Source organism: Hypanus sabinus, chromosome 12 (assembly GCF_030144855.1).
Source record: "Hypanus sabinus isolate sHypSab1 chromosome 12, sHypSab1.hap1, whole genome shotgun sequence".
Classification (NCBI taxonomy): domain Eukaryota; kingdom Metazoa; phylum Chordata; class Chondrichthyes; order Myliobatiformes; family Dasyatidae; genus Hypanus; species Hypanus sabinus.
In genome coordinates, this window is record NC_082717.1 from 72,120,092 (window position 1) to 72,138,601 (window position 18,510).

The 18,510-nt window shown below is 41.2% G+C and overlaps 1 protein-coding gene across 1 annotated transcript in view; it reads right to left on the reverse strand.

Annotated features, from left to right (window-relative positions):
* sptlc3 (serine palmitoyltransferase, long chain base subunit 3) overlaps positions 1-18,510 on the reverse strand; it is a 146,706-nt gene that overhangs the window by 36,260 nt on the left and 91,936 nt on the right. The window contains exons 5-6 of the mRNA XM_059986208.1: positions 7,368-7,492; positions 3,824-3,917 (exon numbers count right to left, since the gene is read on the reverse strand). Of these exons, the coding sequence (XP_059842191.1) occupies positions 3,824-3,917; positions 7,368-7,492 (219 nt within the window). The remainder of the gene's footprint in view (positions 1-3,823; positions 3,918-7,367; positions 7,493-18,510) is intronic.

Sequence of the window (18,510 nt, forward strand, 5' to 3'; positions counted from 1 at the left end):
GTTCATAAGTTTTATCTATAAGTTACATGAAGTGACTAAGGATATAATGACCAAAATCTGTTACAAATCTATTTCCAGGCTTGACAAATAAGAGAAAAAAAATCAATTGTTTTGAAAACAATCTATTCTGCTGAAAACAAGATGGGAGGAGTCAGTTTGTGGAGATATAATTAAATAAAATCTTTGAGCAACATGTCCACATTTGGTTAATGTGGAGCTGTGGACACACCAGGTCATTTTAAAATGCACACATTGTGAAAGTTTATGTAACCTCTGTTAATGACAATGGAAGCAAACAAGACCTCCCAGAGTGCATATCTTCAATAATATTGATTGGCACCTCCTCAGTGCAAAAGGTTTAGATGGTACAGAACGTGCTGTCGGGGTGCTGGAAATGGCAGATAAATCAGGGACATTTAAGAGACTCTTAGATAGACACATGTTGAAAGAAAAATGGAGGGCTATGTGGGATGATCGTGCAGTAGATTAAAGGCTCAGCACAAACATCGTGGCCCAAAGGGCCTGTACTGCGTTGCACTGCTGTATGTTTTATAAAATGGAAGGATATGGACATAGTGTAGGTTGAAGGGGTTAGTTTAGCTGGACATCTGATTACTAATATAGTTAATTCAGTACAACATTGGATGACCATGGCTTAACTTCCAATTAGCTGATCTCTGCCCACTGGAATTTGCTGGATAGTTATATAACCAAGGAAGCATCCATTGGCATGCAGTTCACAAAACTTCAGAAGTAAATTTATTGTCAAAGTACATATATGTCACCACATACAACCGGGAAATTCATTTTCTTGTGGGCATACTCAATAAATCTTCAGGCAGATGGGGCTCAGAAGCTCAGCTAGCAGAAGGAAAGCTCGTTGTGGCTATACCCACTCATGGGGAAGGCTTTGGGAGTAAACCCTGAGGGAAATATCTGGAGCTGGAGTCCCTAAGGCAGACTTACGTTGAGTTCAATGTTGATCTGAGATTCAAAATTAATTTATTTTCAAAAAATGTATAAATTATACAAGCTTGAGATTTGATTGCTCACAGGTAGCCACAAAGCAAGAAACCAAAATAACCCAATTAAAGAGAAAAAGCAATAAAAATAAAAGTAAAAAACCAGCACTCGATGAGCAAGAGAAAGAAAAAAAATGCAGATAATTGAAGCAAACAACAACAGCATTTCAAACCATGATTGAGTCTTCAGATCTGAACCCTGTAGCAGCCCAGAGTAGGCCCAGAGCCTCGCTTGTGGACACGGAGCACAGCAGCTGGGACAGTCTTCATAGCCTCAGCACAATGGAGATGACCATTCCGGGGAACAAGCAAAATCAGCTCTCGTCCTGACCAACATCCCGTCTTTTTAGTCTATCTGGCCTGGAGTTCAAATTGACCAAACAACAGACCAGTGAAAGGCTCCAGTGCCCTGAAGAGAGGAGTGAAGATCATGGACAGTGAGCAAAATTGGCTCTTGCCTCCAGTTTGGGCCAGTGTTTAAACTGTCTAAACAGTGTATCGTACCTCACACTAGGACCTGGGCACCACTGTGGCAAAAGGCTCCTCACACTATGACCAAGGCACCACTGCTGTGAAAGGCTCTAGGCCTAGACCATGCCATTTAGTAACTTGCTCCTGGCCTAAATTTTGCCACCCAGCCTGAAGCTGCTCTCAAGCTCTTCAGATCATCTCGGCGCCAGAGTGCTCCAATACCTGGGTCAGTTGAATGAGCACTGCATCGTCTCTGCTTGGGCCCCAGCATCTCCTTTCAATGCACAGAGTGATTCAACCTTGTTCCCAAGCCAGCTGTACTCAGAACTCCAACTGAAACAATTCTGCAACACACCATCCTGGCTCACCCCTAAACTCACCTCGCCATTGCTCAACTCTTGACTCTTTGCAGTGATAATTGAACACAATTTACCACAGAAAAGGTATTTTTAGTGATGTTTTAGTCGGATTTCTTATTTTCTTGATTACCAGAAACCGTTGCACGTGTGGTAGCACCACTTTAACTGGAAGTTCTTGGGAACATTGGATGGCAACTCCTGCAATGCTGCTAGTGCCAAACTGTATAGGTCTCTGCCATTCCTTTCAGTTTATCAGATGTGTGGAGAAAGGGAGCTTGCTACATAGGCAACAGCTTGCTCTCCATACAAGCTTGCCCAGGCTTGCATACCTTGACAGCTAGGACACAACATCTATTTTCGACCCTGACTGACAGAGGTCTCATCATCTCATCACTCAATAAATCTACAGAATAATAACCATAACAGAATCAATGAAAGACTGCCTAAATAGGGTGTTCAACCAGACTGCTGAAGACAACAAACTGTGCAAGAGCAAAAAGGAGAAATAATAATAAATAAATAAATGATAAATATCAAGAAAATGAGATGAAAAGTCTTTGAAAGTGAGTCCAATGGATGTGGGAACATTTCAGTGATGGGGTGAGTGAAACTGAGTGAAATTATCCTCTTTGACTCGGGGTAGTAACTGTTCCTGAAGCTGGTGGTGCAAGTCCTGAGGCATCTGTACCTTTTTCCTGATGGCAGCAGCAAGAGAGCAAATCCTTGGTAGTGGGGACCCCTGATGATGGATTCTGCTTTCCTTCGTTAGTGTTTCATGTAGATGTGCTCAATGGTTGTGTGGGCTTTACCCATGATGGACTGGGTCACATACAGTACTTTTTGTTGGATTTTCTGTTCAAGAGCGTTGGTATTTCCATAACAGGCTGTGATACAGCCAGTCAATATACTCCCCATTACACATCTATAGAAGTTTGTCAAAGTTTTAGACGTCATGCTGAATCTCTGCAAATTCTTAAGGAAGTAGAGGTGCTGCCGTGCTTCTTTGTAATTGCACTTGTGTGCTGGGCCTAGGACACCAAGGAATTAAAGATTGCTAACCCACTCCACCTTTGAGCCTCCGATGATGACCACCATAAATCCTTTTGGGGGTCAAACAATGTGAAAAGCTGTTATGTCATCAGAAATCTCATGGGCAGCAACTCGTGACAGACAGTGGTCTGAACTGGCTGACAATTCAGGCTGTGTGAGTTACCTTCTTGATGAAGCAAGTAACTGCACCTGCCCTGACTTGTCCTTCTGGTTAAAGAATGCCAAGCTTCTTGGGAAGCTTAAAGTCTGTGGTTTCATCACTTGGCTCAGTCACCAGGTTGTGTGTGCAAACAGCCAAGAGGAGTGGCATTTAAGGTTTTGGGTTTCCTAAGCATGTCTACCTTTAGGGAAGCATACGGGTAAGGCAACAATGCATTATGAGAACTCACTCAGTTACAACTGCTGTTACAGCAAAGCAGTCACACAATAAACCGTATGCCGTGGACTCAGTCAGACTGGATTAGACAGAGGAGATTGACTGGTGAAGAGGAGGTGTACAGGAATGGTACAGTGGACAAAGACAGAGTTATATGGAGAGCCTTGCAGCAGAGAAGAAATAAGACAGGTATACTCAAGTTATAAGTTTTGATAAAATTGAACACAACTTTAAAGTGGTAGAAGGCAAAGTAACCACAACACAGAGTTCTAAGGGAAGTAACATACTGGGTTTTTCAATGCAGTGTTATGTTATGCAACTGGGAACAGGTAGACAAACAATTTTTATAAGTGCTTGATCTATACAACAGTAGTCTAAAAGTAACTGTACCCTTAAGTGTGATTTCTTCTCACACATAATACTCAAAGTAACTAAAGCTCTAAAAAAATCAAATGTAGTTAGCCCATCAATTCTGACTTGGGAGTAGTGTGCATAATGACTTTATGACTTTAAGATGCAAGAGACTGAGCAGCAGAATTACTCACTGTTGTGTTTGAATACTCGGATAGTGGACCCTGACAAACGAGCGCCAAGAATCAATGAAGTATGGTTTAGCTCATCGCTTAGAATAAGGCAACCCTGTAAAAGAAAGATATTAAATATGAGGAAATTACACTTGACACACCATCCCACTAAACCATGCCAAGAGCAAATTTTAAAAAAAGCATCAATTTAGAATTTGAAAGAGATCCACTCCCTGGAACTTTTCTTATTATGCATGCTTTTGCAGAATTAGTAATGTATACTAATTCTTTGAATGCTTCTGAACGACAAATTCAAAACAGAGTTGACCTTTGAAGCTAAATAAACTTAATTCCCCTTGGTTTCTCTGCATGTAATCTGTGAAATTTTGTAAACTTGGATCTCTTGGGACTTAATGCAGCTGATATGAGAGCCAATATGCTGCCTTTGAGTGTCAATTCTAATGTGGTTCAGGCGGAAAGGATGTAAGTCTCCTTTCTTTGTATTAGATAAATACATGCAAGCACACAATGAGACAAAGTTAATGGTCAGTTTTAGAACAAATGAATTAAGGCATGCTTAGTGATATCCCTTGAGAGAGATAGGATATGGCCTGTAACCGTTCCACTGAATTATGGTACAGAGTAAGGCTATTCATCCCACTCTGCTTGTGTTGGCTCTATGTCATAATTAATCATTCAGTTCCAGGACATCAGAAGACAAGTTTTACTCCAGCAATCTGAGCTGACTGAAATGCAGATTCACTTGGCGACAAACCCATCAATTCTGTCATTCAAATCATTGACATATAACTGGAAATATAATGTTGGAAAATGCATGGTCACACACTTGGGTAGTAGAAATAAATGTGCAGACTATTTTCTAAACGGGAGGACTTGAGAGTCCTTGTGCAGAACACCCTCAAGTTAACTTGCAGGTTGAGTCGGTGGTGAGGAAGGCAAATGCCATGTTATCATTCATTTCAAGGGGTCTAGAATACAAGAGCAAGGATGTGATGCTGAGGCTTTATAAGGCACTGGTGAGGCCTCACCTTGAGTATCGTGAAAAGTCTTGGGCCCCTCATCTTAGAAAAGATGTGCTAGCATTGGAGAGGGTCCAGAGGAGGTTCACAAGGATGATTCCAGGAATGAAAGGTTTATCATACGATCAATGTTTGAAGGCTCTGGCTCTGTACTCACTGGAATTCAGAAGGATGAGGGGGATCTCATTGAAACCTTTCAAATGTTGAAAGGCCTAGATAGAGTAAATGTGGAAAGGATGTTCCCCATGGTGGGTGACTCGACGTCAAGAGGGCACAGCCTCAGAATAGAGGGGGCACCCTTTCAAAACAGATGTGAAGAAATTTATTTTGCCAAAGGGCGGCGAATTTGTGGAATTTGTTGCCTCATGCAGCTGTGGAGGCCAGGTTGTTGGGTGTATTTAAGGCAGAGATTGATAGGTTCTTGATTGGACATGGCATCAAAGGTTACAGGGAGAAGGCTCGGATCTGGGGTTTAGGAGGAGATAAAAAAAAAGGAGCAGCCATGATTGAGTGGCAGAGCAGACTTGACTGGCCAGATGGTCTAATTCTGTTCCTATGTTTTACGGTCTTATGGAAAAGAAATGGTCCAAACACTGAATGCTGTGGAACACTACTAGTGGCAGCCAACTAGAATCTATTCACACTCTTTGCCTCCTGCAGTATGCCAATCTTCTACCCATGCTAGTATCTTTCCTGTAATGCCATGGGCTCTTATCTTGTTAAGCAGCCTCATCTGCGGTACCTTGTCAGTGGCCTTCTGAAAATCCACAACATCCACCAGGCAAAGCTAGAGGATTAAAATGGGTTCAATAGTCATGCCCCACAGAGTTTGATGAAATTTTGAGCTCAATAATTTCAGTCATTTGCAAGACCGAACCCATACAGAAGATAATCTGAATCTGTTGGATTAGTTTTCCACTGTCCATCTGGGAGCTCATATTACGGAATTTTACATTGTTTTTCTACTTGCTGTAGATTGGAAGTGAATCTCTCTCATACCTCTAATAACGTACAGGTGTCCCCTGCTTTACGCCACTTCCCTTTTACAAAAGACCTACATTAGTAACCTGTTTTCGCATTATAAAGAGGGTTTTCGCTTTTACGAAAATTTTTCCCATATAAATTAATGGTTCTTCGCTTTATGCCATTTCGGCTTAATAAAGGTTTCATAGGGACGCTCAGCTTTTGTAAAGGGGTGGACACCTGAATCTGTGATCTAGCATTTCATTTGCACAAATGGATTTGCCCCATCCTGCAGCTGATTAAAGAAGCAGTTTAATGACCATCTGGCAGATGTAGTATCTTTACATTCCTGCCCTTCACTGCCAGAGCAAATAACCCATGTTAATACAGAAAAGGAGTAATATACATAATATATACATTATATACACTCAGGGGCCACTTTATTGGGTACATCTGCTCATTAATGCAAATATCTAATCAGCCAATCATGCAGCAGCAACTCAAAGCATAAAAGCAGGCAAATATGGTCAAGAGCTGTCGTTCAGATCACACTTCAAAATAAGGATGAAATGTGATGTAAGTGACTTTGATCGTGGAATGATAGGTGGTTTGAGCATGGCAGAAAATGCTGAGATTTTTTAAGCACAACAATCTTTAGAGCTTACAGAAAATGGTGCAAAAAGCAAAAAAAAAATCCAGTGAGCAGCAGTTCTGTGGGCAGAAACACCTTGTTAATGAGAGGTCAGAGGAGAATGGCCAGACTGGTTCAAGCTGACAGGACGGTGACAGTAACTCCAATAACTATACATTACAACAGTGGTGTGCAGAAAAGCATCTCTGAATGCACAACCTGTTGAACCTTTGAAGTGGATGAGCTACAGGTGTAGAAAACTTTGAACATACACTCAGTGCCATGTTATTAAGTATAGGAAGTACCCTATACAGTGGCCACTGAGTGTATGTAATAATAAAAAGCACACAAACCAACTGGTAAATGTAACTGTGGATTAGCTGAAAGAACTCAAACTCGAGTCAGGATCTTGTGGTATGAACTTTTGAAAGACATGAGCACTAAAATTTTGGCTGATAGTTCAGTGCTGTACCGAAATGTGATACTGTCCCTATCTCTTTGGTGAGATACTTTATCATAGCTCTCTAAGATTGGTGTAAAAGATCACAGGGTGCTACCCAATGCCAATGTTTATTCTTCCCACAATACCATTAAAATAAAAATTTTTGGTTATCGTCACAGTCAATTGTGCAAGCTTGCTGTGTGCCAGCTAGCTACTGCATTTCCTGTAAATAACTTCCCTACAATTGTGGTTAAATTGGCTGTAAAGCATTTTGGGCTGTATCTAAGTTGGTATAAAACCAGCAGGTGTCACTTTCATATCTTTTGAATGAGAATGTGTTTTGCATTTCTGGAGTCAGTTTGTTAGCAAAAGTGTTGACATAGGTGTTGTTTCAGTGTGTGGACTTAAAATCCTCATAGATACAACTTCCACATTAGACTTATAGTTTTACTGAAAGGTAGTTGATCCATTATATGTACCAAAACTCACCTTGCCAACCAGGGCTGGAATATTCATTGAATTAGTGGCAAACCCCATCCCGAAGGTCATCACTGCCTCTACTCCCAAAAACTGAGTGACTAGTTCCTCAAGCTGAACATGCTTGTCAAGGTTACCTGAAAAACCAAACCACAGAGAACCAATTAAAAAATGATATATACATCATAACGTACCTCATTCTGCTGGCCTGGTGCCTCTCTGCCCAGTATTATAGGCCCTCCCTTCATCCATTGGACTCAGCCTGCCCCCATGACTGGCTGGAGTGAACACGGACATCTGACTTTATTGCTCTTTGCAAGAGTCCAGTGGCATGTTCTGGAGGCTGCCTCAGCTTCAGGGTGCACTGTAGCCATCCCAGCTCTCAAAGTGAACCTAACAGCAGACATGATGTTCCCTCTGATTGTAAGTGTTTACACATTGCTGGTAAATAGGAACCTGAATGAACTATTTTAAAAAGTCAAAAGCATTTACAAGGTAAAATATAACAGCTGAAAGCACAAAATTGCTTAAAGTAACATTAAACTAAATACATTTCGAAAAACTAGGTTATATTAAAAAAAAAGTTGAACAGTATTGAATAGCAGTGTAAACTTAACTAGTTAAATTGCCAAATTCTTCTCTTATATTTTATGGTATTATCTTCCCCTTTAGCTCCTACAGTGTTGCCTTGTGATTCCGATTGGAGTCAGTGAGATCTCAGATAGTGCAGGAGATTCTGACCTACTGGAGCACAATCTGGGCAGCAATTCCTCGGTGCAGGTCTGGGACATCTCCATAGGACTAAGCCCAAACTCTGGACTCCATGGAGACACAGTTTTCCACATTTCAACACATATGATCCAGGTGTTTTGATGTGGGAACAAACCAAGATTAAACGTCTGGCCCATTTTTCCGAGGTTAGCAGACTTGCATGGAGGTAAACCTGTGCAGGAAGGAGGCCTAATTGCAGAAATCAAGATTCCAATACAAGTAGAATTTAAACTACTTGTGGATAATGAATAAATTCTTCTTGGGCTTCCAGCCAGGTACGGGTATCAATTATAACTGACATTTTGGTGACAAACTCTGCCACCTTCTTCCTATGGCTATTGTGAATGCAGTGTTCTGCTACCACTGATTTCTCTGGGTAACCCAAATGGATACACCTTCTGTGCTCCTTGACTTAGGTTTCCATTGTGTGTCCCTTCTGGTCAATACATGCTGCTCCGCATTCACAGGGAATCCTGTTACCGACAGCCCATCTGAGTCCCATAAGCTGTGACCCGCTTAAACTGTGATTTGAGCTTCCCTTCTGTAGCCATTCTGTAGCCACATCATGTGTAATCGTCTTATTTCCTCAGGGAGACTTTCCGAGTCCAAAACAGTTTTCACACAGTTAATCAAAGTTGAAAGAACCGCTCTACAATGGGAGGTGTGATGGTTGTCGTTATTGTTGAGGTATATGTCTCTACGAGTTTCCGATAGATGCCATGCCCAAGGCTACTGTCTGGTTACCATCATACTAGAATGTCCAAGAACGCGAGGCATCTCCATCATAAATTGAATGTTTGGATATAAACTGTTCAGACGGTCTTGGAACTGTTGGGAGTGCCTGGAGTTCATGAGGCCACAGTAAGGTGTTATCTATGTAAAGTATCTGAAGAAGTATTTGGGGCAAAAGGCCAAACTAGTTTCATGAAGGAACACCACGAGGAAATACAACAAACTATCCGAACAAAATGCAGGACCCAGAAAAGACTGTCATCAATTAAATTGGGCAAAGTATCGACGATGCGACTAGTTCGGTCCTCACGAAGGATCTCCAGAGCTATACCTTATCGGGACTACACTGGTGGAGTAGAGCAAGCAATTCAAAAACTACCACCGGATACCGCAGAGGAGATAAGGATAGAGGTCTGCATGGCCCTCAAAAGGGCCATTTTGCTGAAACTGAACATCACAAAAGGAGAGCAACTGGCTCTCCAGCCACTAAAGCGAAACCCAGTCATCATGAGTTTCCCAGCAGACAAAGGAAATGCAATGGTCCTGATGTCCTTGGAGGAATACCTTAGGAAAGTCCAGATCCCACCTGGAGTTCTACAGCAGAGTTCCATGGATTCGACTGCAAGGAAGATCTCCACTTTACCAAAGAAATCCGGACCACCAGCAGACATACACAAGGCACTTCTGCCTCAGGCGCAGAAACACCAAGACTTTATGGGCTCCCTCAAATACACAAGAAGGGTGTGCCCCCTGAGGCCTATCTTCAGCAGGATAGATTCTCTGACTTACTACCACACTAAGCATTTAATGATCATGTTGTTTCTGTTTATTGGGAGCTGTGAGCATCGCATCATGAATTTGATCGACTTTGTTAAAATGATCACCACCAACATCCAGCTGAACCCAGAGGAGGTAACAGTCAGTTTCGATGTGATGTGCCTGTTCACGAGGGTTCCTGTTAAGGACAGATTGGTCCTTCTGCAGTCAAGGTTTGATAAGGGCTCCATTGATCTTTTTGAACATACTCTATGAGGGAGCTACCATGAACAAATGGATGGAGAGACCATGGGATTGCCCTTGTCACCAGCTATTGCTAATCTCTATGTGGAGGACTGTTGAGGAGGGGGCACGGTGTTCATTACCTTACACCCCAAATGCTTCTCCAGGTATGTCGATGATAACTTTCGTAGTGTGGAATTATGGACTCCAGGCACTCCAACAGTTTCACAACTTCGACAGCACAAAACTACTGTGCTTTAACAAAGGTGAAGGTCTTGCTCTAAGTAAGAACTGGAATTCGATTATAAACAAGGCGGGAGAGTGGAAGCTTGATTGTTTGAGGACTAACCAATCAGGAGGGACGGACTGCAGGGGTATAAACACGACTGGACTAGACATGCACAGGCATCATCCCTGATGAAGAGGGCAGAGTTTGTCATAGAAACGTCGGTTATAAACAATATCTGCACCTGTCTGGAAGCCTGAGAAGAGTTTTTTTTTTGTCATTTACACCTGGAAAACACTAGATCCTTTCTACCTGAGGATAATTAAGAGTAGGGAGATATGAGCATTTTTTGATATGAGCAATTCTGAACTTATTACAATAAGAATGAATTATTTTTCCAATGACAAAATTAGTTTTTGAAGTGTTCTCACATTGGATATAAAACTGGAAAATGATGCCGAAAAGGCTGATGGAAGCAGATTAACTTTCAAAATTCACTTGCTAAGGATTTTACAGGATATTGGAAAAAGAACAGCGACTCTGGAATTAATTGAGTGGCAAATTCTGAGAGACACCTCAGGACCAATGAGTCAAATAACTTCTTTCTGAACTATATCATTTCAAAAAGGATCCAATATCATTTGAAATTAGAGACGATAATCAGGAAAAGGATGGCAAAGTGAATGTGTGTGAAGTTTCAGGTGTCAGATGCAGCAGCCTCGTACCCAGTGCTGAGTATCGCGTACAGAGGTAATGGTGATTATTCAGCTCTTGAACATTTAGATCATGGCAAGTCAATACTTTAACCCCATCCACGCAACTTTTCTATATTCATAAAACCTGGACAAAACAAAATTGATTTTAGATCTGAAACTTTCAAATCATACACAATGGTAGATTTTGGGGGAGAATTCCAGATTTTCTCATTGCTTACTCAATGTAATGAAGGGCTTCCTGATAGAAGCCAAATTCAGAATCAGATTTATTATCACAGGCAAATGACATGTAACACTGCAAGGGATTACCGCAGCTGCTCCCTTGACTGGACGGCTAGCTATTTCCCATGATTGCTAGCAGACAGGCCTGAAGAGAATTCTGTCAGCACCTTTGTGAGGGTGACCAATCAGGGCACACTAATTTTCATCTCAGATGTTCATAAGGTCCTGCAGACTCATTGAAAGCATTAGTTGATCAAGTACCCTGATATTGGAGCTGACATTACTTTTGGTCAGATATTTATTGGTGTCTACATCACGATCCAGCATCCCAGTCTAGATCTTCTGATCTGCAAAAGCAAAGTGTATTTGTGTCCATACAGCCTTTTCTTCCCACCCCGCCGTTCTTAACTCAACCTCTTATGACCATGTTGTTGTATGCCCCTATCTTCTCCAGTTAGAATGGGAAAGGTAAAACCACCATCTTTAGCCAATCTCATCTTGCGCAAACTCCACTCCCCACCATCTGCCCCACAGGCTGTCTTGAACTATTTGTAACCACAAGATCTTCTATGACTCTACAGCTTTGCCCAGTCCTCCTCCTCAAACACTCAGCGTGATTCCTATACTTCAGGACCATCTGAAGGCTGCATTTCATCTCAACAAGAGCTACTCATATTTCATTTTAGCTTTTAATGTCCTGAGTATGCTTTAGTTCAGCAGCCCCTCCTCAGAAGTTTTTCATCTAGCTTTGAAATTCGTCCAGTCTTGACATTTTCCTCATTGTCACCTCTTCCAGCCTTTCAACCCTCTAAAATATGTCCCTTGGATAACAAACTCCTATCTTTACCTGATTCAAATTTGCCCACAGCTGTTGTCTTCAGCTGCCAAGGCCTCAACCTTAGATTTCTCTTCTACACCTCTTAAAATGCTGCAGAAAATTTATTTCTTCAACTAAATTTTTGGTCACATCTCTGAATAACTTTGTTACACTGACCAATCTTTAAAATGTTCATGAACCACTTTGTATTATTTTATTGTATAAATGCAAACAGTTGTTTATGTGACATTATACAGACCTCTGCAAGTCCCCTGTAGAATAAAGGCATTGGAATGTCAGGTGCAGCTCAGGTGAGTCTGTTTTAATTGTACAGCTGTCATGTTCAGACTTGTTAAAGATTTTAAAAAAGAATACAGACCATTTCTATTTAATGTCCCAAAGTTTATTTTTATAACCCACTAAATAAGTTCAAAATGTGGTTGCCATTGCAAAGGAAAAGTTTTGAATGCAATTGAGTATGCAATCTTTTTCTCAATTGGTATGTTAAAATTGTTTAATGCTGTGACACCATTCATCACAACATTGGGTAGTGAGCCAAGATCTGTGGGAACTAAGATTCATTGTATCCAAAATGCATTGAAAGCAAGACAATTTTGAGCTCATTTTCACTGCATTCCACCTGGAAAGAGTTAAGTTTGAATTTACTGCCTTATACTGTTGATATCCTCAATGGGCAGAGACAAAGAGTAACTTGATCAGCATTTGATATCACAAGGTTCAAGAACAAACAGGCCATTCATATCAGAGATCTGTCATATATTTCTATCAGTCTAACCTCAATTTCCTCTCTCTGTAAGCATCAAATGTCCTTTCATTTAAAAAAAAAGAATGATCTATTTCCTTCGCTCTTGCAACCTTTGCATTGATAACAACAGTATCGTGTTCTGCTACGGAGAAATATCACAAAGATTGCTCAAAGTATTTTAGAACTGGCTAACATCCTACCAGGAAATGGGTCAATCCATTGAATTTAAAGTACAAGTAGTCTGTGTTTTTTTTCTTCAAGTGCACGCCTGATTAGAGGTTCAATCAGAGTTTCGAACAATGCTCTTTTATTTTCCTTTGTTTATGATCTATTGCCAAGAGATTCCAAAAATATATCTTGGATACAGTGTTGCAAGTCAGCAGTCATTTTAAACTCGGGGGAGATGAACACAAATCAAAGTTCAAAGTAAATTTATTATCAAAATACACATTTATCACCATATCCAACCCTGAGATTCATCTACTGCAGGCACTCAAAGTAAATACAAGAAAATGACATCTCAGGGCAGAATAATTCTATCCACACCGTCTATAAACCAGTATTTCATTCACTCCTTTTTGAAACAAAAATGGAAAAAAAAAAGCTGGAATTCTAGGACTTATATCGTTGATAAAAGATTGAGAGGAGGCAAGAGGAGCCAACTTGCGAGTAGTCATGGTCTGGAACTGTAATAAAAAAAAAGAGCTGCAGAGATGGTCTAGGATCAGGGATTTTACCTTTTGCCAACAACTCTGTATGAATGTGGGACAGAAGAGCTAGCATGTACACAATGTCCTGAATGGCCTCATATTGTGCTGGGAGTTACTATAATTTATCTAGTCACTTGGTGTCCAAAACTTCATAGAATTGTTATACCAAGTATATCACCTACCTCACTGGGCATATGCTTTGTTGAGAAATTCACCTCACCCTTTCTCGAGCTTCCTTCTGAGTCTAGAAAATTATTCTCACACATGAAATTTGCTATGTTTGCACTTGCAAGTCATTTCTAAAGTGATCAGCTCAATAGCCATCTATGAAGACCAGATCCCTTGTGCTTTCCTAACAGTAATCCAATGTGTTCCATCATTTGTAAAGGTTTATATATGTGTACCAAGTTTCTTCACAGCCTTTAGAACTGTGACAATTGCCTCCCCTAGCTCCTTACCCCAGTGCATACATGCACACTTCTTTATTAAATGTCATCCGCTGCCTGTTTGCCCAACATAATCTTGAAGTATACTCCTTACTGTTAGCCACACCCAAAGTATGCAAATTTTGAAACTTTATCCATATCTAGACTATTAATATCCAGCAAAGATGCAACAGCTCAGGGCATGGATCAGCAAATGGAATCATGATATTGTAGCCAGTAATAAGTCTTTGTTGCAGGAGGGCTGGGACTGGCAGCGTTACTAGCCAGGGAAAATATCACGACAGAGCTCAGTCAGGTTAGACTGGAGAACTCGTCTAGTGAGGCTTTATGGGTGGAACTGAGTAATAAGAAAGGCATAACCACGCTAATGAGATTATATTAAGAAACATAACGTAGTTACAGTATGTGACTAACTCTTCACTTACTGACTGGTACTCACATTCTGTAAGGGGACTAGTTGAGATAAGAGTTGGTCATACCTGTTCATGGAAATTTCTTTAATTAGTACATAGAAGTCCCAATGAGAGAATGTGATACTTGATCTCTAACTAGGGAATGAGACAGGGCAGGTGACAGTAGTTTGTATAGGGGAACACTTAGAATCTAGTGATCATAATACCGTTAGTTTCATGCAAAAAGGCAAATCTGGTCCTTAGGTTGAGATTCTAACTTTGAGGAAGTCCAATTCAGGCAAGTGTGCATTGGAACAGGCTGTTTTCTGGCAAAGGTGCACTTAGTAGGTGGGAGGCCTTCAAAAGTAAAATTTTGAGTGCACAAAGCCTCTATGTGTCCGTCAGAATAAAAGGCAAGGATAACAGGTTTAGGGAATCTTGGTTTTCAAGAGATATTGATGCTCTGGTTAAGGAAAAAAGTGCGTAGGAGGTAAGAACAAATAAAGTATTTTTGAGGTGTATAAGAAATGCAAGAAAACACTTAAGAAAGAAATCAGGAAGGCTAAAAGAGGCATAACATTGTTTTTGTAGACAAGGTGAAGGAGAATACCAAGGGCTTCTACGGATACGTTCAGAGCAAAATGATTGCAAGGGACAAAATTGGTTCTCTGGAAGATCAGAATGGTAATCTATGTTTGGAGCCAAAAGGTGGGGAAAATCATAAATGGACTCCTTAGCATGTGCTTACTCAGGTTACAGACGCAAAGCTTATAGAAGTGAGGCAAAGCAGCAGTGAGGTCAGGGATCCTACACAGATTATAGACATGATGTTTGCTGTTTTGAGGTAAATTAGGGTGGATAAATCCCCAGGGCCTGACATGTGTTTCCTTTGACCCTGGGGGAGATAACTGCAGAAATTGCAGAGGTTTGAGCAAAGATATTTAAATCATCCTTAGTGACAGGTAGTTAGTAAGGTACCAGAAGACTGCAGCATAGCTAATGTTGTCCTGCTGATTAAGAAAAGCTTTAAGAATAAACCAGGAAAAGATAGGCTGGTGAGCCTGAGATCAGTAGTGGGAAAGTTATTGGAAGGTATTCAAAGGATGTATAAAATTCTAAAGGGATTGGACAGGCTAGATGCAGGAAGATTGTTTCCAATGCTGGGGAAGTCCAGAACTCCTGCACCTATTTTCTATGTTTCTAAGGGGCCAGATATATGAATGAATGAATGAATTAATGAAATTAATTTATTTTGGTCAGTACAAACATAACAAAAACATATCTCAGTACTTAGATAGACAGGGACTGATTAGGCTTTGTCTGACCAATCTTGCAGAGTTTTTCGAGGAAGATACAAGGAAAGTTGAAGGGAAGGGAGTGAACGTTGTCTACGTGGACTTCAGCAAAGCATTTGACAAGGTCCCGCATGGGAGGTTGGTTGCTTGGCATTCAGGATGAGGCAGTAAATTGGATTAGACATTGGCTTTGTGGGAGAAGCCAGAGAGTTATAGATGGTTGCCTCTCTGATTGGAAGCCTGTTTCTAGTGAAGTGCTGCAGGAATCGATGTTGGGTCTGTTGTTGTTTATCATCTATCTCAACAATCTGGATAATATTGTGGTTATCTGGATCAGCAAATCTGTGGACGACACCAAGATTGGGGTGGGGGTTGTAGTATACAGCAAGGAAGACCATCAAAGCTTGCAGTGGGATATGGACCAGCTGGAAAAATGGGCTGAAAAATGGCAGATAGAATTTAATGCAGACAAGTGTAAGGTGCTGCACTGTGGGGTCTTACACAGTGAGTGGTAGGGTGCTGAGGAGAGTGGTAGAGCAGAGGGATCTGTGAATGCAGGTACATAATTCATTGAAAGCGGCATCACAGGTTGATAGGGTTGTAAAGAGAGGTTCTGGCACATTTACCTTCATAGATCAAAGTATGGAGTAGAGGAGTTCGGATGTTATGTTGAAATTGCGTAAGATGTTGGAGAGGCCTGACTTAGAGTACGGTGGGCAGTCTTGGTCACCTATCTACGGGAACGATGTAAATAGGATTAAAAGAGGACAGAGAAAATTTACAATGATGTTGCTGGTACTGGAGAACCTGAGTTATAAGGAAAAACTGAACAGATTAAAACTTCTTCCCCTAGAATGTAGAAGACTGAGGGGTGATTTGATAGTGGTATACAACATTATGAGGGGTGTAGATGCGGTAAATCCAAGCAGGTTTTCTTCCACTGAGTTTGGATAAAACGACAACTAGAGCTCATAGTTTAAGATGAAACGTTTAAGGGGAACATGAGGCGATGCTTCTTCACTCAGAGGGTGGAGAGAATGTGGAACAAGCTGCCAATCCAAGAGGTGGATGAGATTTTAATTTCAATGTTTAAGAGAAGTTTGGATAGATACATGGATGGGTGGGCTATGGAGGGCTGTAGTCCAGGTTCAGGTTAATGGGACAAGACAGTTTAAATGGTTCAACAGACTAGATGGGCTGAAGGATCTGTTTCTACGACTAATTCCAGCTTTGACCTCCAGCCTGAAAAACGAGATTTCTACAACTCCACTTTTCGGTATTTGGTGTAACTTGATGTAGTGGTTTAGCCTTTAGAAATTGAGGGGAACTAATGGCAGCACTTAGGACATCATGAGATTGCAGAAAATACATTGCATTATCTGAAAAACACTCACTACCACAGATCAGTCAGGCTGTGGTTTGCATGAACGGTCATGAGAGCCCTGTAGGGAAGGAATGAGAGTGGTGAGAAACGTCCACACTGCTATATCTTTCAAAACGTGATAGTCATGTTGGCCACACCACACACTACACTCCTGATGTTCAAAGGTTTATTTATTGTCAAAGTGTAAAACCCTGTGGTTCTTCTTCTTCTCCAGAAACCAAGAAAAAAAAGAATGGCAAGACGATCGCCAACCCCCAAAAGTCCTCCCCCAAAACGAAATGCAACAAGAACTTCGGTCCCCAGATCCCCCTCTCCCTGCACGAAAAGCTATAAGAATATTAACTATATGACTGAAAAAGTCCATTGTCCATAGTCATATCCAAAACACAGAAAAATCTTGCAACATCCTCCAGGAACAGCGACAGGCCACACAGGCTCCCCTCTTCATCAGCAGAGTGATCCCACCAGCGATCAGAAGGCAGGCAGCCAAACGCTAACCTCCACATTCACTTCGACTTTTCAATCTCTCTCGTTGCTTTAATGGAGTCGAACATTAGCTGGCGCATGATGCCTTCTGGAATCCTCTCAGAGGCAGCAAAGCACCGGATTACCCAAATGATCTCCAAACCGCAAATCACAGGCTCCAACAATTCCAGAAACACATTCAAAATGGACAAAAAAAGACATAAAAGACATACAAGAACTGATCGTGGTTTATCCAGAAGATGTCTACCATGGGAACCTTGTACGCTGGCACCTTCTTGACCAGAATAGATGGATTGAGATTGCAGAGTATCCCTTTAGTAAATACGCCTTTGCCAAGAAGGGATTTGATGGAGACATTAATTGAGATTCATCATAATCAATACATAAGAGAACTCCGTTCACTTGGCCCATTCCTTGTGACAAAAAAAATGAGGTGAATATAAATCGTGGTGCAAACAGCAGGCCAGGCAGCATCTATAGGAGAAGCACTGTTGACGTTTCGGGCCGAGACCCTTCATCAGGACTTTGAGCTTCTCCTATAGATGTTGCCCGGCCTGCTGTGTTCCACCAGCATTTTGTGTGTGTTGTTTGAATTTCCAGCATCTGCAGATTTCCTCGTGTTTGCTGAATATAAATCGTGGCTGGCAGACCTTCAATCCAGTGGAAAATGGTCTCGGGAGCAAGTTGTTACCCATGACCAAGTGAAGCTCACATTTGAGTTGGGATATCATGTTGCAATGTAGAAACTCACATTTTCAAGGTCCAGGACTACGTGCTAAGGGATGTGCTGAAGCTGTGCGCAGCGTCTCAATGGGAATAAATAATATCTGCCAAAACACTCATTTTAAATAACGAGAAATAACATGAAGTTACAAAGCACTTGATTGAAGCATTCTGCAGTTGATTCCTTTATGAGTAAAGCATATTTTAACACATTTCCAAAGTATAAGTTGAAGGCTACAGACAGTCAAACCTCCCAGTTTCAATTCTCTGAATAAGATGACAGTATCTAACTGTTTATTTGAAACAAATGAATGTATTGCACAGAGTGCTTTATGGTACTGGATTAGCCCAGACTTGCAGGAAATGTACAGCATGTCTCTGGCTGGCAGCATGTCAGAATCATTGCAGAAGGCCACCTTCATCCTCATTTATAAGAGGAGGAAGTGGGAGAAATCAGAAATTATCGGCTC